Source organism: Citrus sinensis, chromosome 7, assembly GCF_022201045.2.
Source record: "Citrus sinensis cultivar Valencia sweet orange chromosome 7, DVS_A1.0, whole genome shotgun sequence".
In the NCBI taxonomy this organism is placed as follows: Eukaryota; Viridiplantae; Streptophyta; class Magnoliopsida; order Sapindales; family Rutaceae; genus Citrus; species Citrus sinensis.
In genome coordinates this window covers 28728293-28750524 of record NC_068562.1, presented here as the reverse complement: position 1 = coordinate 28750524, position 22232 = coordinate 28728293, and the positions used below count along the sequence as shown (strand labels likewise).

The following is a 22232-nucleotide window of genomic DNA, read 5'->3' as shown; positions in this document are numbered from 1 at the left end:
AAAAATTAATGGTCTTATATATATATATATATTGGATGATTTCAAATTTATCCAAATACCTTATATCAAAAAATATGTTGATCTTCCCAAGATAAAGCAAAGAGCCGAGGATCAAAGCCAAATCACATAACTCAGAAACGTAACAGTTAAAGACTTCTTAACTCAGAAATGTAACAATTAAAAACTTCTTCTCACTTCAAGCTGGTCACATTGGACTATCATGTACCTACAAACCACTACACCCACCCTGAGAAGCTGTCAGTCCTGTGTAAGATTAATTCATGATAATTAGCAAGTATACCTGAAATGAAACAAAGCCAATCATCATGTTGAAAATTTCTGCTTATGCTGAAAATAAGCACCAATAGGTATTCCCACAATATATTAAGTTGCTCATATTTCATACATCAACATCACATATGAATTACTCAAGAAAACCAGGTCATACTAATTATGATACTGGATTTCAAAAAACTGGACATCATATGATGAGAATTTCATGAATTACTCAATTGAAAGTGCCCATCAATATGCACATACGCCTCAAATAGTTGTTCTGCATCTGCCGCATCAATGCCCCTCCTAAGTTTCATTGAAACAGAAAATTTACTTATTTTCAAATAAAGGATAAGAGCTCAAAAGGATTCCTATTTGGTGAATTCTCACAAGTAACTGGGTTGCTTCTTGTTCCGCCGAGACTTGAGATTACTTGCCTTGAGGACTGACAGTGTTGATGTGCTTCTTATTAAGAGAAAGCCCTTGTTCACTCGAATACAACTTCCTCAAAAGTACCATTTGATAGTACAAAAGGTTTCCAAAAACCAATAACTAAAAAATTCAATACCTGCTTTCCAAAAACCAATAACTAAAGTTCAATGCTTGCTTAATCTAAAGAATAGCAAAAAGTACAAAGTGGACACATCTCTTCATACCAGTTAAAAAGGATATTATTGAGAGACTCTTGGGCTTCATCTGAACAATAGTTATATGACTTGATAGGTTCACTGGCTGCTTCTGTAGTCCTATTTTGTTGCTTCATCACGATATGACTCTTTCTTATTAACTTCTTTCAATGCATCCACCATCTACTCTATCCGGAGCCCTTTCCTATTTACTTGTTTTCCCTCAAAGAAAATTTATTTCAACATATCTCTAATCCCAATTTAAAGACAGGATATAGTTGATCTGACTTCAGTTCAGCCATGTAACATCTATGAACATAATATCAAAATATGCTTAATTAGCTCAGGTTTCTTCCCGTTACTTCATCTGGAAGCCTAGATGCTAGTTAAGATCAACGGTCCCAACCATTGCTCGAACTGCTCTATCATCAGTAAACAGAAAAATATATTTAGATGAGAGAAGAATTAAATAAAATAATGTCAGATGCAAGAAATATGAAGAGTGAAAAGTATAATTCAAATTTACATGAAACTAATACAATATTCCAAATATCAACTCTAACACAAGCTTTTAGTAAATACAGTAATTGTAAGCCCTTACAACAAGCATTTCATCACTAATGAGAACTCGAAGGCGAAGAGAGCTGTAGCTGAGTCAACTACTGGCACAAGTCCAGCACCATTTTGGCCATTCTCTTTCCGGAAGCATTGCTAAACGAATGTAGTATGCCCTGCCTACAATGTGCCACAGAAAGCATAATCAGAGGGTTAGCACTTAGAGTAAATAAATACAGATAACAAAAGCCTAATTATTGAAAAAATAGAGTCCCTACGAGTGTTGTGCAGCACCATGGTGTTTTTGCCACCCATGAAATCTCTGATTTGTACTCATACATGGTTCTCTCTCTGTCGTTAAACATTTCTCAGCACAGCTATCATGAACAGAAAAACTAGTTCATATGTGGCTGGCACAAACCACACAGCGCACAAGCTGCCAGTCCTATGTAAGATTAATTCATGATAATGAGCAAGTAAATTTGAACTGACACAATACTAATTGTCATGATAAAAATAATTAGCAACAAGTTTTCCTACAACTTATTACCTTGTTCATGTCAACATTAGACATGAATTTCTCAAGAAAACCAAATCATGCTTATTGTGATACTGGATTTAAAAATTATAAAAAAAAAAAAGGTTCCACCAGGGATAACCTGTAAAATGACATTAAATATTACAGAAATATTTGGCCCAAAAGATTTAGCCTGTTACATTCTTTTATACACAACTTGAATATCACATCATATCAACTAACTTTTTGAACTGCTAGTGACCAGAATATACTGCACCAAGGACTAGTTTTCTTCATAACCATGCTTCTTGGAGCATTAAGGAAATGCAAAAGATAATGTACAATTGTTTCATAAGAAGATAATAATACTTCAAGAAACAGGAAGCATAGAAAAGCTTCAGCTTCAGTATCTGATAGAAAATTCTGCTGGAAGAAAATAGAAGATGCTAAATTTCAACTGTATTAAAGAAAACAACAGCGGAAAATTAATATTAATTTCAACTGTATTAAAGTGTTGATGTTCAGTTAATGCCGACAAGCTTCAGCTTTGGTATTGTTATGGCAAAACGTATTACTTCCCTCTCTTGAACAAGAATTAAGCAACCCACAAAACCAGAGCTTACAGAAACAAGATTAAGAACAGAACAAACTAAGTATCAAGGAATCAAAAGATACACTACACCAAGAACTAACGTGGTTCAGCTCCACAAAGGAACCTACATCCACTGCTGTAAGACCCAGCAAGGGCAGAAACTTTATTGAACAACAAGAAGAAGATGGTTACAACCGAGTCACCAATTTACAGATTTAAAACTTAGGATCTCACTTATGCCAGCTCATATGACACCTCAGCATGTCCATAACAGATTATAACTAATCTTGGCTTCACAAATCTCCACCTTAGTTCTAATCTGATTATGCTTCTCCCTTCACTGCAACACAGCATCAGTAAACTTGTTTCACAAGCTAACACACCCAATCAGATTCAGTAAATTCCTGAATCTGACTGATGGCAAAGGCTTGGTTAACATGTCAGCTGGATTTACTTCAGTTGGCACCTTAACCACATTCACTACTCCTTTGCTGATTTCATCCCTTATGAAATGCATTCTGACATCAATATGTTTAGTTCTCTCATGGAACTTAGGATTTTTACTTAGCTGAATGCCACTAGAGCTATCACAGCTAACTCTAATAATTTCTTGCTCAAACCCCAATTCAGTAACCAGCCCCCTTAGCCATATTGCTTCTTTAACAGCTTCTGTAAGTGCTATATACTTAGCTTCTGTTGTTGAGAGAGCAACCACTGATTGAAGAGAGGACTTCCAGCTTATGGCACCTCCACACATAGTAAACACAAAACCTGTTATGGACCTCCTTCTATCTTTGTCTGCTACATAGTCTGAGTCCACAAACCCAGCCACTTCAGGTGATGCTTCACTTGTTTTACCAAACATGATGGCAGTGACAGTAGACCCTTGAAGATATCTTAGTACCCACTTCACTGCATTCCAGTGACCCTTCCCTGAATTCCCCATAAACCTACTGATGACTCCAATTGCATGAGCTAAGTCAGGTCTGGTGCATACCATGGCATACATGATGCTGCCAACTGCACTGGAGTAAGGTATCTCCCTCATGTAGTTAAAATCATCATCTGTTGTTGGTTCCAGTGTCTTAGATAGCTGGAAGTGAGCTGACAAAGGTGTTGAATCAGGTTTCGAATTTTCCATATTGAACCTAGCTAACACTTTCTTCACATAATCAGCTTGTGATAGAAACAGAACTTTGGATTTCCTGTCTCTTGTTATCTGCATACCCAGAATTTTTGTAGCTGCACCCAAATCCTTCATTTCAAATTTAGTGCTAAGCTCCACCTTAAGCCTCTTTATTTTTTCCTTTTGGCTGCATGCAATAAGCATGTCATCCACATAAAGAAGCAAATAGATGCCTCCACCACATGAAGAGAGTTTAAAATACACACAGTTATCAAATCTACTTCTGCAGTAACCATGGCTTATCATGAACTCATCAAACTTCAAATACCATTGCCTTGGGGATTGCTTGAGACCATACAAGCTTTTTTTCAATAGGCATACTTTATCCTCTGATCCTCTCTCAATGAACCCTTCAGGCTGTGCCATGAAAATCTCTTCATCAAGACTGCCATGTAAGAAGGCAGTTTTAACATCCATCTGCTCTAGCTCCAGGTCATGATATGCAGAGAGGGCCAGCAGCAGCCTAATTGAGCTATATTTGACTACAGGTGAGAACACTTCATTGAAGTCAACTCCCTCTCTCTGTGTGAATCCCTTTGCAACAAGTCTGGCTTTATGTCTTGGTGATTCATTCTCTGAAGCTCCAGCCTTCAACTTAAAAATCCACTTGCTGCCAACTAGCTTCTTGTTAGATGGTCTGTCCACCAATATCCAGGTATTATTCTTCTTCAAAGAGTTTATTTCATCCTGCATTGCAGCATACCATTTCATCTTATCCTTGCATCTCATAGCTTCTTTATAGCTCAAAGGCTCTCCACCATTCACCTCATCAGCTACTGTCAGTGCATAGGAAATGAGGTCAGCTATGCCATACTTCTTTGGCAATTTTATGGCTCTCCTCTCTCTATCCCTAGCAAGCTGATATGTTTCTAGTTCTGATGGACTATTTCTTTCCTTGAAATGGTCTAATGGCTGCTCAGAAATCTCACTATTACCAGAATGCTCCACCTTCTGTCCAACACTATCCCCTTCCTCTGTTTCAGTAGCTTCAATCTCAGTTTCTACCTTTGACCGCAGCATATGTTCTTCATCAAATGTGACATCCCTGCTGATTAATATCCTTGATGGCTTGCCATTAAGGGTCCATATCTTGTATCCTTTAATGCCCTCAGGATAGCCCAAGAAATACCCTTTAACAGCCCTGGACTCAAGCTTACCTTGCTTTAAGTGTGCATAAGCTGGACACCCAAAGATCCTCAGATTTCTCAAGTCTGGAGGCTTCCCTGACCAAAGCTCTTGAGGTGTCTTGAAAACTAGAGCTGAGGATGGACTTCTATTTATCAAATGGGCAGCAGTAGTTGCAGCTTCAGCCCAAAAACCTTTTGATAAGTTTGCATTCAGCAGCATACACCTTACCTTTTCTATTATGGTTCTGTTCATCCTTTCTGCTACCTCATTTTGCTGTGGAGTGTAGGTGACAGTTTTATGCCTTGCAATGCCTTTTGATTTGCAGAAATCTTCAAACTCTTTGCTGCAATATTCCAACCCATTGTCTGTTCTGAGCCTTTTGATTTTCTTCTCAGTTTGGTTTTCAATGAGAGTAACCCGCTCTTTGAACTTCCCTAGTGCTTCACTTTTGTGTTTCAACACATAGATCCAAACATTCCTAGAGTAGTCATCTATGAAGGACACAAAGTACCTAGCTCCACCTAAAGATGGAACTTGTGATGGCCCCCAAAGGTCTGAGTGAATGTAGTCTAGGGTCTGTTTAGTGTCTTTTCTCCCTAAATTGAATTTCAATCTTGTGGCCTTCCTAAACACATATTTCTCACATAATTTTAAGGAAGTAATTTTGTCATTACCAAGCAAACCTTGATTGCTTAGCTCCTTGAGACCCCTCTCACTGATATGAGCTAGTCTCATGTGCCAGAGCTTGGTTTTATCTCTGGTCACACTAGCTGAGATTCCTTGGACAGGTGAGGAACCAACCAGTATGTATAGCCCATTCTTTCTAACCCCTCTCATTACAATTTTACCCTGATCCAAGATCTGTATCTCTCCATTTTCTGCCTTAATGGTACAACCAGATTGATCAACCATTCCTAGAGATATTAAGTTTCTTTTTAGTTCAGGGACATATCTCACTTGGTGCAAGTCTCTAGTGACACCATCATGCAACTTCAAGCTAATGGTTCCTATTCCAGCCACCTTGCAAGCTAGGTTATTTCCTAATAATACCTTCCCTCCATTTACACTTTCAAAGGTCTTAAAGAAACTCTTATTTGGACACATGTGGAATGAACAACCAGAGTCCAGAATCCACTCACCAGTTGGGTGCCTTTCTGCAGCTACCAGGACATCTGCTTCATCATAGTCACATTCATCTTCAGAGGCAACAACAGCCTTCCCATTTGATTTCTTTTGCAGTTTTTCAAGTTTCTTTTTCTCGAAGCAATCTTTAATGTAGTGTCCCTCTTTCTTACAGAAGTAACACTTTCTCTTCTTCTTTTTCTTTTCTGCTTTGTCTTTCTTGCTGTTGTTCTTTGTTTGCTTATTGTATTTCTTTTCTGGCTTTCCTTTGGCAACCAATCCCTCTGCATTGTTTTGATCTTTCATGTCTGATCTTTTCTTCAAATCCTTGGATTCCAGAGCATCTTTGACATCTTTCAAGGAGAGGGTTTGTCTGCCATAGAGGAGGGTATCTACAAAGTGCTCATAAGATTCTGGAAGAGAACTTAACAAGATGAGTGCCCTATCTTCATCTTCAAGAATTATGTTGACATTCTCGAGATCAAGAATGAGCTTATTGAACTCATCCACATGATCTTTCATGGCTACTCCATCTTTCATCGAGAATGTGTATAACCTCCTCTTCATATACAGTCTCTTTGCCAATGATTTCTTCAGGAACATTTCTTCTAACTTGGCCCACAAACCAGCTGCAGATCTTTCTTTGGATACTTCTCTCAAGACTTCATCAGAGAGGTGCAAGATAATGGTGCTATGGGCCTTATTGTTTATGATCCTCTGATCTAGACTAATGCTTGAAGAGCCTTCTCTCTTCTCTTTCTTGGCCATCGGATCCTCTCCATCATCGAGGGCACTGTCAAGCCCTTGTTGAATAAGTATTGCTCTCATCTTCAAACTCCAGAGATAGAAATCATTGTCTCCATTGAATTTTTCAAGATCCACTCTGGTGCTTGCCATCTTTGAGTCTGATCCCAACTGAAACCAGGCTCTGATACCAGTTTGTTATGGCAAAACGTATTACTTCCCTCTCTTGAACAAGAATTAAGCAACCCACAAAACCAGAGCTTACAGAAACAAGATTAAGAACAGAACAAACTAAGTATCAAAGAATCAAAAGATACACTACACCAAGAACTAACGTGGTTCAGCTCCACAAAGGAACCTACATCCACTGCTGTAAGACCCAGCAAGGGCAGAAACTTTATTGAACAACAAGAAGAAGATGGTTACAACCGAGTCACCAATTTACAGATTTAAAACTTATAGAATCTTTCCTCTTTGTAAAATTCCTCCTGTATCACTAGCTTAGAGACAACTTATATATGTAAGCTTCTCACGTGTGTTTCCACTTGCAATGAGTCAGTCAGTTGATTAACTAACTAACTAACTCTTGACTAGGATCTCACTTATGCCAGCTCATATGACACCTCAGCATGTCCATAACAGATTATAACTAATCTTGGCTTCACAGGTATCTGTAAGAAAATTCTAGTGGAAGAAAATAAAAGATGCTAAATTTCAACTGTATTGAAGAAAACAACAGAAGAAAAGTATTATTAAACTCAAAAGTGTTGAAGTTCAGTTAATGCTGAAAGCTCCACTAGATTTGACCACTGATTGAAATTGTTGTTCATATAACTGCAGTTAAAAAATTAAGCACGGCTTGCCACCAGCTTAAAGTACAAACAATACTCATTGTGCATTAAGAATCCTTTATGAAAATATTAGTTAAAGCTTTAATCAACAAAATGAATATTTGACAACAAGTCTGAACCACGAAACTCTAACTTAAAGCAGATTTGCCCATCTCATTTGATATGATGCCATTTATATTGTTCCACATAAAATCCCTGGCAGCAAAATAGATATTAAGGAGAAATAATAAATAATCTCAGTGATTGAAATGGTTGAAGAATATTTTCATTGTACAACAATTTGTTTTCTACAATGACATACTGACAATATGGTTATAAGAGAGCTGCACAAGTTTCGCAGCCAACTTAATTTCCAGAATGTTCTATATTTAGCAGCCACCCGAATCATGGAAAAACAAAAATACTTTTTAACTGTCTGTAATAATACATTGGTAAAAGCACAATCCGTGGAGTCTTAGTACAGTCCAACACTGTTGATCAAAGGCAAGATTTTGAGAAAGCCAAAAAGGTTAACTAACATTTGAAAACATGCATAAACTTTAATAGAACTCAAATAACAAGGAACCCTGTCACAGAAGCATGGGGTTTATCCATTAGTACAGAATGAAACTAATTAAACTTATTGCTGAAATCTTTTAGGGCTAATCTTTCTCTATATTAATGGGAAATCATATGAAACTGAATACAGATAGAATAGGTGCAAAAGATCTTATCTTCAGTATTTGGTAGAAAAACTAAAATAATCACTGCTTAAGTTATTAGAAAGCACCGTTGCATATTCTTGACAAGATAACACATATGATACAGAATTTGATAACAAAAATGAAGCAAGAGAAGAGAGTACCTGCAAAAACATTTTTCTTATGAAGACTATCTTTTTAACACTTGGATACTTCTGCTCGTACCTACAAAAGTGTTGCAATGACAGTAAAGTAGAACTTCAAATTTGGATCTTGAAGATGAAGTACTCTGTACATTTTCAACTCTTTTATAGCCATGAATGAAAATTGAAAACAAAACCCTACACGAATGAAAATTGAACCCAAAACCCTACACATGCAACTAGGCTAGGACTTAGATAGCATAAACTCTTTCACTTAACAGAACAATAATATACCAAACAAACTAACATTGTTGTAAGGTATTTTGTTGTGAACACCAAAAATTAATATTAATGCAAATAGTTACACATCTTCAAGATCATGATAGAAATAATTGGATGAAAGCAGAGATTCAAACAATTAAAATAAAAACTGCAGCCGCTTCCAGAGTCCAGACTATGTCATGTGACAGAAATTGATTCAGAATTTGCTATTTTAAGGTTTTCAATTTCAAATAACTAATATATTAAAGAAGAAAGAGAAGAAAATACCTGTGGTTCTGTTATCGAATCCAAATCCTTGCCCATATTCATGATCAATTTGAATGTCACGAATGTGAGATATCTTTGACCAGTCCTCTCCTGTGTCCTTTTTGAAACGTTCTCTCAAAATAGGAGCACGAATAATCCTTAATTTCTCTAGTGTTGAGCTCTGAAGAAGTTGGTCTGGCAGCGACTTCAGTTTTCTACAATATCTGATATCCAAATAACATAGTTGTGGCATGATTGTAACGTCTTCTTTTCCAAAGTCCCACTCTTCACATCCATCCAAATGGAAAAGAGTGAGTTCTTTTAATTTAGGAAAGGCAGTAAGTGATAAAGATGAAGATGGGGCATAATCATTGAAGCTTTCTATTCCCAAAAATTCAACACCAACTCTTTTCACACTCTCCATCCGCTCTATTTGGAGGATTTCAAAAGATGGCAATTCTCCTAAAGGAGGCATAATCTCACACTTACAACAAGAAGAGAGTTTTAATTTCTTCAGCTTATTTAAGGACACTATCCAACTAGGGAACGCAGTCTTGCCTTTATAGTGCATTATTTCTAATGCCTCAAGATCTGGGGGTGGTCGTAAGGCTTCACTGATTGCTTGATGGTTTATCTCATTTTCCTCATTTATCCCCTCTGTCGCATCTTCTTCCTTGTCAAACCTTAATTCCAAACCAACAATATTCTTCTTTTTCTCAAGATCTGCTTTTTCAGCCTCTTCAACATCTGTGACATTCCCCAACCCTCGCATTCTAAGAGTCCCACGGAGGTGATTCAACTGTCTCAGACCCTCAACCATACATGCTTTAGTACCATATTTTCCACCCGTACTACTCACAACAAACTCCCTTAATGTCCTAAGACTAGTTAACCTTTCTAATCCTTTTGGCAGGTAATCTAAGTCACCATTAAGAGATACCACTAAATGCCTCAGATTGACTAAGCTTCCTACTCCTTGAGGTAATCTCTTCAACCTGTAACATTCGTTGATGTCCAATGTTTGCAAATTAAACAACTTACAACATGTCTCAGGCAATTCTTCTATCTTTAGCCCAGCCAGTCTAAGGGATCTTAAATGTATTAATTTTTCTATCTCTCTTGGAATATCATGAACTGTATTTTCACCCCCATCATCCTCTCCATCTATTTTGAATGTCCTTAAACATGTTAGTTGATCAAATAAGCCTTTTAGGACCGGTGACAAGACTTCCAATGGGCTACGAATTAAAAGGCTCCGTAATTTCTTGGCATTAAATATGGAAACGGGAAACGAAGCAACTTTGTCAAGAACTGATATCGAATGACGGAGTTTATCCTGAGAATTATTTATCAAAGACAATGGTTCTTCATCACCATGAACTTCTAGTGCAACACATTCATTGTTGGTGAGAGATTGTGCAAAATCATGTACTACATCATGCATTGTACATCCTATAACCATATTATCATCATCTTTAACAAACTGTTGGTAGAAAGATCTTGAGGCTAAGCAGTCAAAATATTCCAGACCAATCACTTTCATCTCATTATTTCCTTTCAGCACAATATAACCTTGAGCCATCCATAATTTAACCAATTCATCTTTCTTCAAATATGAGCTTTTCGGAAAGATAGCACAATATGAAAAACACCGCTTTATTTCAAAGGGCAAATCATTATAACTCAGGAATAAGGGAGCTGAAAGACCTCCCTCAAACTCTTCTAGCTGCCACATTTCACTATCTAATGCACTCTGCCACTCTTCTTTAGTTCTTTTAAACTGCAATAGACTCCCAATTGTTTTCGCCGCAAGTGGCAAACCCTTACACTTTCTTACAATTCCCCTACCAATTCCTTCTAATTGGTCACACTCTGAAGGAGTTCTGCCAGACAAAGCAAACCGTCTGAACAACGACCAACATTCTAGCTCAGATAGTCCTTGAACATAGACAATATCAGTCGACTCCATCATTCGAGCAACTGTCTCCTTACGAGTGGTAATTAAAATCTTACTTCCACGAAGTCCATTCATTAAGCAATTGCGAAATGGTTCCCATTTTCTGTAATCATCCGTCCACAAATTATCTAAGACCATAAAAAACTTTTGTCCCGCAATATTCGCACCAATGCGTCGAAGAAGTGAATTCAATTCATGTAAATCAATGGCAGAGCCTTCTAATTCTTCAATAGTCGCTTTTGCAACATTAAACTCATCAAAAGGGTCTGATACACACACCCGGACTCTTATCTCAAAATTGTTTATCACATCATTATCATTGTAGGCCAATTGAGCGAGAGTGGTCTTCCCAATTCCGCCCATCCCTACCATGGAGATGATTTGGACGGTATTAGTTTGTTGATCACTACCCTGACACAACAACATGCTCTTTATACTTCTCATCTCCTCATCTCGACCACGTACCTCAGACACATCGATCAAAGAAGTACTTTGCATCCCCTCAGATTTTCCACGGCTATTGATGACATTAAAACTGAACATATCTTTCTGTTCGGCAATATCATCTAGTGTTTGGTTGATTGCTTTTATTTTGAGAGCAATGTCACGATGCAGAAAGACTTGTTTGAAACCGAAGCATGAGGAAGCCGGAAAGAAGGAACATACCTTCTTCTTCTTCTTCTTCTTCTTCTTCTTGTCACGAACAAGAGCGTTGTCATGATCAACTCCCTCAGTTTGGCGTTTGAGCCTAGCAGTGATCCACTCATCCAACACATCCTCCATGTTGTAGGACGCGTCTTTGAGCTGATCCAGCCAGAGTCTGACACCTTCCTCCCTCACTTGCCTGTGTTCTGCATCATGCAGCACAGCTTGAATGGCTTGAAAATTGCGTTTTAGCTTCTCCACTTCTTGTCCGACACCCACTGCAAGCCTCACCCCTTCGTTTGCTTCTTTAGCAGCTACTGAAATCAACTGCTCTAAGACAGCGGAAACAATCGCATCAACCATTGTGATATTTGAAGACTTAAAATGAGACAATAATTTGATTATATTAGACGTGTTTTGGGGGTGAAAGTGGGCTCGTCCTTGGAATTTTGATAAAGGATCCAGCTACCTTGCAACAGTTGCAAGGTAAAATTTCATTTGACCCTTAGTTTTTTTAATTAATTTTTAACTGTAATTTTTTTTTCTTCTTTCATTTTTTCCCTCCACTCCATAGGTAGCCCAATTGTTTTTCCATTTTCAAATCATTAATCAACAAGAACCAACTTGACATATTATTATTATTATTATTTGCTTAATTTTTATTTTAATTAAAATAACCTAAAGAATAAAAAAATATACACCATAAACTATTAATAATTCGTCTAAAGGAGTACAAAGCAAGCATTGAATTTGGGCTTTAGTCAAATTTTGAAAAAATTTTAACATTTTAATTTAATTAGAAAATTAAAATAATTTGCTATAATTAGGATTCCATTGGGATTCCGATTGTAGTCCTGACTAGTTTTGAGTTTTAATGAGAATAAATTTAATCTCAAATTTCTATTTATTTTAATTATTTTTTAAGTCATATACCGTATCATGTACTGTTTCGTATGAGATTTGGGATTCCGATTGGGATTCAATTTTTTCTACCGACTTTATTGGCAAAAGAGTTTTAATTAGCTATTTGAGAATGTTAAAGTTATAATAATCTACTATTGTTATAATAATCTACAATATATAACTTAGGAATAGTAAAGCTCCTAGTATTTAGCTTATTTGAGTGTGTATAGGCTTATTGAACTAATTCGTATCAATATAATTTTATTAGAATTGAAGTATCATAATTATGAATTTTATTCTTCTACTCTTTTGCAAATGTTAATATATTAAACATATTCTTACTATTTTGAATATTAAACATTGACATACTAATATATCATAAAAAATAGTAATAATTGAGAAATTTCACTATAATTTGGGTTGAAACTTAAATTAGTAATATGGAATTGCATTTTTTTTTATTTTACGTTGAAGTTCCAACCTCCAAGTACTAAACCAAATTAATGGCTTAGGCCAATGAAAAGAGTAATTGGTTAATATTTTTTTAACTTGAACTGACGATATCTATTATTTCATTCTATGATTATTTTTTTTTCAATTACTTTCAGTTGCAATTCATGGTACATGAGATGGACGAGATGAAGAAATTGGGAATGATTTTTAAATTAATTTTTAATACTTTAAATTTTAATTTTATTCAAAAATTAAATTTAATTATTATTTTTTATTTATTTTGTATTTTTAACAGTGAAAATATTTATGAGATTTCTCCTCATTTTAATTGTCTAATTATTTACAATTTTAAGACAATTTAAACTTATTAAAAGTTGTAACTCTTTAATGTTTTTGAATTTTTTTAAAAATAAGGACCGTAACATTAAGTACCAAATAGACACATCCTTTACCATGGACGCTGCTTTTCTAATAAATCGGATAGTGAAGAGCTGAAGTAAAAAAAAACCAAAAATCCTGGTACGTTGCAACTGTTGCAACGTAGGCGACTCCTTTTATAAAAGTAATTTGAGTCGGAATGAGATATTAAATGCTTGCCAAAAAGGTCAATGTGAAATATGGAATTGGAAGCATTTTATTTTAGGCTATGCTTAAGTTACGTTTAACGATGATTTACTCCAAACACAGCGATAATATACAATAATAAGACATATTATTATTATTGTATTTAAAGTAAGTCACGTTAAATGTAATTTAACCAGCTCTTTTATTTTAGTAACGTAATTTTCTTTAGAAATATTTCAATCATACTGGAATAGTTCAATCAAGTGAATAATGAATATTGATCATCATCAAAAAATTCGCGACCATTCTGGTGAAATTGCTTCACTAAATGTAATATTCTGAAGAAGCAACGATTGAAATGAGATTTTTGAGGTTTCAAATATGCTGCTATAAATAAAATACGAAGTTTCTTATGTTAGATATTTACTTCCAGCACAAGATTCTGAGATTGCCTTGCCTGCTCCAAAATAAACTACCGTGGCAATGGGCAACACAATAGCACCTTCATAAATAAATAAATAAACAGAACAAACATACAGGACCCATTAACATTTATTAACAGCAAATTCATAACACGACACTACAATCAGTAAAATAAAAAATATTAGTTAGCCACACCATTGATTGGTGTGTAGAAAGGGTACATGGTTCCTTCCACTTTTCTCCTTGGCATGCAAGTTCTTCATTTGTATTCCAAAATCATGTTGTTCTCAGAAGCCAAGCCAATGCAAGCCCTCACAATGTTCTCAAGCACTAAATGCTGCTTTCACAGTGCATTCTCCACCATTGTGCCTGGAGGAATCCGAAATTTGCTGAGAAAAATAAGTGATGTTACCAATTTTTAATCCGTTTTTGCTTATATTATCATTATACACAGAGCAAAAGAATTTATCTTTGACTAAAGGCATGTAAGGTTTAACCCAAATTCATCTCCTTCCACTCTTATTGTGTGGACGAACCCATTTATAATAAGCTCATCAATAATTTGGCTCAAATTTAACTCTATTGCGCTTGAAAAAGTAAAGAGTAGTTAAAGAAAGAAAGGTATTTAATACTTACACGAGAGTCATTAGTGAGGTCACTAACAATTGTAGTCTCAAAGGTGGAAAGAGTAGAATTTGCCCTGAAAAATTGAACAACAAATGATTAAATATTTCTTGCAGTGGTTTATTATAGAGTCAACCAAGAATATAGTCCGCAAAGCATTTATAAAACTATAAAATTCTTTCTACGGAGCAACTTGACAAACCTCTCTTTCAGGTTTAAGCTGGATAATGGTTGCCAAGTTCAACAAGTAAGAACCAATCTAGGAAGACTGGAGCAGCAAAAAGAGACCCCAGGCATGTATTGTGCAGCACTATGGTGTTCTTATCACCAATGAAATTTATTATGTGTACTCATCCATGGCTCTCTTGCTATCTCCCACTTATGGCAAATGCCTTATGAACACAAATACTCCCACAACAGAACAAGAGTCAAACCAATTGACAAAGCTACAAAACAAAGTATTCAAAATTACTGTTCAGTAAGAGCTTTGCTACATTCCTTGAAAAATGTAGGACATTCAATACATTGTATACACACTACTGGTCTGATATTAACATTTCTCTTAATAATCGAGGTAATGTCATTACCTTGTTGACCACAATGTGGTTGAGGGATGTTCACTGGGCTCATAAAAGATATCATTTGCAGGAGACCATGTCACCAACAACATTGCTTTTGGAGATCTCCTTGAAGTAGAAGGTTCTAGAGGCTGATGGATTAATGCCATTATCAATTCCCAAGTGTATGTACCTTACAACAGATTTGGCAATTGGCACCCAGCAACCAGTCAATATCATCACAATACGAAATTAATGGCTTTTTTCTATAATTTTAAAGCACTTCTAAGAATCTAATTATACGGATTTCATCTTACTCTGGCCACTCTTAAACCCATCTCCACCAATAAAAAATTTCCGGTTAATTGCAAATCAATCAACCCTGCAAACAAAAACCCAATTTAAGAAAACAAAAGCACAATCACAGATGTCTCTACAAAACTTCAACTGAACCAACAAAGCTAATTAATCAAGGGAAAGATTATAAAGTTTAAGATCCTTGACCATATGTATTTTGTGGGCTTCCATTGAAGAAAGGAACACTTTAAAGAGCACAAGCAATAGCATACGAGGTTCTTTTTCCATTGAGAATCAGCTTCAATTTTCTCCAGTGCAGCAGCAAGGAGGTTCTCCATTGTATCATTTAGCCCCAAAATCACATAATTGTACCTCTAAGTGTTAGCATAAACCACAGTACAACAATCTTTTCTACCAAGGAAAGAAATTAATTAAAACCCTTGTAGCCAAAGCATGTAATTATCTATAGGTACCTAATATATTTGATGATTTGTAGCATCTGTTCTTCACATTGATGGCACACACGATCCTTGATTGGCAGCAATGAAATGGGAGTCATAGATTCAGGAAGTGGGTTCCTTGATTGTTTTCAAAGATCAACATCAAACACTTTAGCCCTAGCCATTGCATCAGCCAAGTTCTTGTCACTTGTGTCCTGTCCTCCAAACATAATGTCATATTGGTTCACCTGAATTTATAAGAAAATTAAATTGGAATTTTAACTTCAATTTAGAAGCAATTATGAAAAATTAACAGTAATCCAGTTGCTTGTAACAAAAATTACCATAGGAAGAATGCTCTTGAGTAGGCATAAATCTCTTCTCCGTTGTAAGATCCAACTCAACATGTAGATGCTTGAGTAAGATGAGCCATAATATTTGGCTTGTTGCAGCTTGTCCTTTGTAACCAGGAGATGCCTCTGAGAACAACAATTTAATGAAAAAAAAAAAAAAGAGATTCATCACGAATTAAGAGTTGGTAAAAAAATTAAGAAGAAACTCACTCTCTATTTGTTATATGACATAACCAGTGACAGTTGAGCCATTGTTTCCACCCGAACCCGAAAGCATAAACCTATCAAAACAAGCAAAATGCACCAAAATATCGATTTCGAAACTGACCAGCCAAAATAAACAAATGAAAAGATAAGAATCTATGGGGCAGTTACTAAGCAGAAAAAGACTCGGGAATTGCAAATTTCAAAGTAACAAAAGAGTTCTCATCATTCAGGTAGCTTTTGCTCTCCATCGCTGACTGGTTGCAGTGTCATGACCCAACCCAGACCTAGCAAGATATTGTCCGCTTTGGGCCTTAACAAGGCCCGCACGGATTTGTTCTTGGGGCGCCCATACACCCCAAAACGCGTCTTGCCAATTAAGATGTGGATCACCCCTTATAAACCCAGCATCTCTCCCGTGCTTTGCCGATGTGGGATTCGCCTAGGGTGTTACATACACCCCCGCTTGGGGACTCAGTGTCCTCGCTGAGGTTTGCCCCACCATCGCTCAAGAGGACACGCGGAGCCGCTCTGATACCACAATGTCATGACCCAACCCAGACCTGGCAAGATATTGTCCGCTTTGGGCCTTAACAAGGCCCGCACGGATTTGTTCTTGGGGCGCCCATACACCCCAAAACGCGTCTTGCCAATTAAGGTGTGGATCACCCCTTATAAACCCAGCATCTCTCCCGTGCTTTGCCGATGTGGGATTCGCCTAGGGTGTTACATACACCCCCCCTTGGGGACTCAGCGTCCTCGCTGAGGTTTGCCCCACCATCGCTCAAGAGGACACGCGGAGCCGCTCTGATACCACAATGTCATGACCCAACCCAGACCTGGCAAGATATTGTCCGCTTTGGGCCTTAACAAGGCCCGCACGGATTTGTTCTTGGGGCGCCCATACACCCCAAAACGCGTCTTGCCAATTAAGGTGTGGATCACCCCTTATAAACCCAGCATCTCTCCCGTGCTTTGCCGATGTGGGATTCGCCTAGGGTGTTACATACACCCCCCCTTGGGGACTCAGCGTCCTCGCTGAGGTTTGCCCCACCATCGCTCAAGAGGACACGCGGAGCCGCTCTGATACCACAATGTCATGACCCAACCCAGACCTGGCAAGATATTGTCCGCTTTGGGCCTTAACAAGGCCCGCACGGATTTGTTCTTGGGGCGCCCATACACCCCAAAACGCGTCTTGCCAATTAAGATGTGGATCACCCCTTATAAACCCAGCATCTCTCCCGTGCTTTGCCGATGTGGAATTCGCCTAGGGTGTTACATGCAGTGTCAGCAAAGAAATGAACCAAAATCTTTTTCTCCATTGCTGACTGTGACAAGCTACCCCCACTGTACAATTAATCATGTAAACTTCAAATGATAAGAAACAGAGCATTATGATAACGATAAGCCCAAAAATATAGTAGTTTAAATAATACTTTGATTTCTTTGATAAAGGCACAAACTTCAACTTTGTTGACCATCGACAAGAAATTAAAAGAGCCAATGAGGTTAATTAACAAACATTTTAAAACATGCATATTATTGAATCTTTAATATAACTTCTCTCGTATCATAGAATCCTGTCTGAGAAGCATGCGATTCATTAAGAGACCAAAAAGAAAAGATTCTTTTCGTCTAATGTGCTTTTGGGAAGTATCTGGTTTTCCCATTAGTACAGAATGTAATACACATTATTGAAAAATTATATGAAACAAAATGCTGATAGATTTGGTCCAAAAGATTCTACCTTGAGTGCAGAGGATATTATATCTTAGTATTTTGGTAGCAAAACAAAGATAATATACTCAAATATGGTAATATGATACAAAATTTGATAATGAAAGAGAAGAATGAGAAGAAAATACCTGGGAATAGCGATGGTAACTGCTGCTAGTTGCTTGAGAAAACTGTACTTTGAACACATTCACAATATATTGGTAGAAACTTTTGCTCATACCTGCACAAGTTAAGACTTCAGTGGCTTAAAGCTTAATCATAAATTAAGTCTTTCAATTGATTTCAATGCAACTACAATATTTAAGCCAAGGAGGCTTTAGTTAAAAAATGATAAGCGGTAAAAAGTATAATTCTTCTGTTATTTAAAAGGAAGTGAAGAAAATATACCAGTGGCTTGCAGTGAATCAATAGTGTTGCTGCTATTATTGTATTCGACGGGGACCTCCTTGTACATATTGTTCATCAATTTTGATGAAACGCTCTTGTAAAAGAGGACAATCATCAATCTTCAATTCCACAAGTGTTTTGCTCCACAGAAGTTGGTTTGGCAGCATCTTCAATTTGCTACAATTGCTAATATGCAAGTAATTGAGTTGAGGCATGATTGTAACACCTTGGTTTGCAAATTCCCACTCTTCCCATTCATTCAAACCCATGAATGAGAGATTTTTCAATTTAGGAAAGGCAATAACTGATGAAGTTGAGGATGAAGATGTTGCGTGAATATGATCACTGATTTCTATCCCCAAAAATTCATTACCCACTCTTTTCAATCTAAACATTCCTAATATTTTGAGTATTTCAAGGGATGGCAATTTTCCTAAAGGAGGCAAAATCTCACACTCAGTGCAGAATGAGAGAATTAACTTCTTCAGCTTGTTTAATGAAATTAACCAACTGGGAAATGCAGTCTTGCCTTTATAGTGATGCATTTCTAATTCTTGTAGATTTGTAGGTGGTCTTAAGGCTTCGCAAATTGCTAGATGGTTTGCTTCGTTTTCCTCGTTTATCTCCTCCCTCCCTCCTTCCATATCAAATTCCAAACGAACGAGTTTCTTCTTTTTCTCAAGATTTGCAATTTTAGGTTCATCAAAATTTCTCACATTCCCCAACCCTCGGATTTTAAAAGATCCTCGAAGGTGGTTCAAGTATCTCAAACCTTCAAGGTTACATGCTTTGCTACCATATTTGCTACCACCTCTCACAACAACAAACTCACTCAATGTCCTAAGATTAGTTAATCTCTGTATTCCTTTTGGAATGAATTCTAAACAACTATCATCATATGTTAAATGCCTCAGATTGACTAACTTCCCTATTCCTAGAGGTAATCTCTTCAAACTAGTACATTGCTCGATCTCTAAGACTTGCAAATTAAGTAACTCACAACATGTCTCAGGCAATTCTTCTGTCCCCAACCCAACTAATCGAAGGTATCTTAAATGAATCAATTTTTCTATCCCCTTCAAAATTTTATTGGTTGAATTGACATCCCAAGTATTCATTAATGTGGCTATTCTTAATGCCCTTAAACATTTCAACTGATCAAATAAGCTTTGCAAGACATGTGTTAAAGACAGTTGAATTAGGGTATTATTAATAAAAAGACTTCGTAAATTTTTGGCTTTAAATATGGAAATAGGAAATGAAGCCTCGTAGCCAAGCACCAACATCGAATGACGAAGTTTCTCTTGATAAGTATTTATCAAGGATAATGGTTCTTCATCATCATCAACTTCTATTGCAATGCATTCATTTTTAGTAAGAAACTGTGCGAAATCATGCACTATGTCATGCATTTTACATCTTACAACAACGCCTTCATTATCTTTGAAAAACTCTTGGAAGAAAGATCTGTTAGCCAAGTAATCAAAATACTCCTCACCAATTATCTCCAACTCTTTATTTCCTTCTGGCATAATATAATCTTGAGCCATCCATAATTTAATTAATTCATCTCTCTCTAAATATGAGTCTTTTGGATAGACAGAACAGTATTGAAAACACCGTTTTATCATGGGGGGCAAATCATTGTAACTTAATAGTAGAGGAGCTAAGAGACCTTTTTCAAACTCTTCTAACTGCCACAACTCACTATCTAAAATACTTTCCCATTCTTCTCTAGTTCTTTTAAAGCGCAAGAGACTCCCTATAGTTTTGGCTGCAAGTGGCAAACCCTTACACCTGCCAGTAATTTTTTTACCAATTTCTTCTAATTGTTCACAATCAGAATGAGGTCTTCCAAAAAAGGCAAATCGTTTAAACAAGGGTTAATTTTGTCCTGCCCCCAACTGTTTCAACATTTTTCGCCACACACCCATATGTTTCGAAAATACTCACTCCACACCCAATTCCGTTAATTTGACCGTTATGTTTAACGGAGCTATTTGAAATTTAAGTAAATGTCCAAAATACCCCTTATCTTGAATTAGAGAAAAATAAAATGAGATAAAATATTAATTTAATAATTAATGTTTACATTAAAAAATTTTATTTAAAGGTAATTAATAATAATTTCATCAATGAAATTATCAAATAAATTTAATTTATCATCATCAAATAATATTTAGGATATGAATTTCCAAATTTACCCTTTGACCGTTAGAATAAACGGTCAAATTAACGGAATTGGGTGTGGAGTGAGTATTTTCGAAACATATGGGTGTGTGGTGAAAAATGTTGAAACAGTTGGGTGCAGGACAAAATTATCCCTTTAAACAATGACCAACATTCTTGTTCAGACAATTCCTTAATAGAGATAACATGAATTGACTCCATCATTCGAGCAACTGTTTCCTTACGAGTGGTAACCAAAATCTTACTTCCACGAACCCCATTCTTTAGACAATAGTGGAATGGTTCCCATTTACTATAATCATCAGTCCACATATCATCCAAGATGAGAAGAAATTTTTTTCCTACCAGAGATGCCCGTATCGACTCCAAAAGAGAATTCAATTCACCAAAAGTAGGGACAAAACCTTCTAAGGCTTCAATAATTGCTTTTGCAATCCTTAACTCATCAAAAGGGTCCGATACACACACCCACATCCTTTTATCAAAATACTCGAACACATCACTATCATTGTAGGCAAATTGAGCAAGAGTGGTCTTGCCAATACCACCCATCCCTACTATGGTGATGATCTGGATATCATTTATTATTTCTTCACTACTCTCACATAACAATTTGCTCTTAAGACTACTCTTTTCCTCATCACGACCACGTATCTCAGACACATCAATTAAGGAAGTACTTTGTATCCTCTCAGAGTTCTCAGCACTTCTAATGACGTTAAAATTATACATATCTTTCTGTTTGGCAATATCGTCTAGTTTTCCGTTGATTGCTTTTATCTTTACAGCAATATCACGGCGTTGAAAAGTTTGACTGAAGCCAAAGCAAGAGGCAGCAGGTAAGAAGGAACATACCTTCCTCTGAGGAACAAGAGCATCAACGCCCTCGATTCGCAATTTGAGCCTAGCAGTGTTCCACTCATCCAGCACATCTCCCATGTAGTAAGATACGTCTTTGAGCTGATCAAGCCAAAGTCTAACAGTTTCCTCCTTAAATTGCCTTTGCTCTGCATCAACGAGCACAGCCTGAATGGCTAGAAAATTATGCTTGAGCTTTGCCACTTCATTGTCGATACCCACAACTAACTTCATTTGTTCTCTTGCCTCTTCAAGAGAGATCGAAATCAGCTGCTCCAGGAGAGGGGAAACAATTGCATCAACCATGCTGAAGGGTGGAAAATATTGTATGAGAGAAGAGGAGTTATTCTTGGTAAGTTAAATATTGTGTGCTTTTTGTGGTAATCATGCGATATCTGATCATCCTTTGAATTTTCAGACTGCTGAAATATTTGATGGAGTCCCCACGGGCCTATGAATAATTGGAAAGTTGGGGCAAGCGGAATATGATGGAATTGTCGTCTTCCCTATGAATAATTGGAAAGTTAAACAGTCACGCATGTATCATTAACTTGTGTTAATAGTCCAAAAGCTAATGCGGAAAACCAGTTGTACTCTGCTTTCCTTTTCCATTTGTCCTTGGGAGTTTTTAATTAATTCTCTTGATTTCTGCAAAATCAAAGTCTCATTTGACTGGATTGGTATTTCAA

The 22232-nt window shown here is 36.7% G+C and overlaps 2 protein-coding genes across 15 annotated transcripts; both read right to left on the bottom strand.

Annotated features, from left to right (window-relative positions):
• Positions 1-893: 893 nt before the first annotated feature.
• LOC102623091 (putative disease resistance protein RGA3) lies at positions 894-11943 on the bottom strand. 5 transcript variants are annotated; one of them, XR_003067192.2, is made up of 5 exons: positions 8970-11943; positions 8442-8502; positions 1736-1902; positions 1504-1637; positions 894-1324 (listed from the first exon to the last, which is right to left on the bottom strand). XR_003067192.2 is itself a non-coding variant. In XM_052445058.1 (3 exons), exons 1-2 carry the CDS (start codon positions 11911-11913, stop codon positions 8468-8470), a joined length of 2979 nt encoding a protein of 992 aa, XP_052301018.1. In that variant the 5' UTR covers positions 11914-11943; the 3' UTR covers positions 1330-1637; positions 8442-8467. The 5 variants fall into 5 exon arrangements, 1 of the variants encoding a protein (XP_052301018.1); XR_008056696.1 differs by having other exon boundaries at positions 894-1319; XR_003067191.2 differs by lacking the exon at positions 894-1324 and having other exon boundaries at positions 1330-1637.
• A 1915-nt stretch (positions 11944-13858) lies between these two features.
• LOC102610417 (putative disease resistance protein RGA3) lies at positions 13859-21849 on the bottom strand. 10 transcript variants are annotated; one of them, XM_052445062.1, is made up of 12 exons: positions 18496-20664; positions 18237-18328; positions 16540-17718; positions 16375-16445; positions 16156-16290; positions 15845-16059; positions 15579-15703; positions 15392-15456; positions 15105-15267; positions 14720-14963; positions 14530-14593; positions 13859-14262 (listed from the first exon to the last, which is right to left on the bottom strand). In XM_052445062.1, the coding sequence occupies exon 1, from the start codon at positions 20124-20126 to the stop codon at positions 18531-18533; it is 1596 nt and encodes a 531-aa protein (XP_052301022.1). In that variant the 5' UTR covers positions 20127-20664; the 3' UTR covers positions 13859-14262; positions 14530-14593; positions 14720-14963; positions 15105-15267; positions 15392-15456; positions 15579-15703; positions 15845-16059; positions 16156-16290; positions 16375-16445; positions 16540-17718; positions 18237-18328; positions 18496-18530. The 10 variants fall into 10 exon arrangements, with proteins under 10 accessions (XP_052301022.1, XP_052301027.1, XP_052301021.1 ...); XM_052445067.1 differs by having other exon boundaries at positions 16375-17718; positions 18496-21849; XM_052445061.1 differs by having other exon boundaries at positions 13859-14282; positions 16375-17718.
• Between the last annotated feature and the right edge of the window lie 383 nt (positions 21850-22232).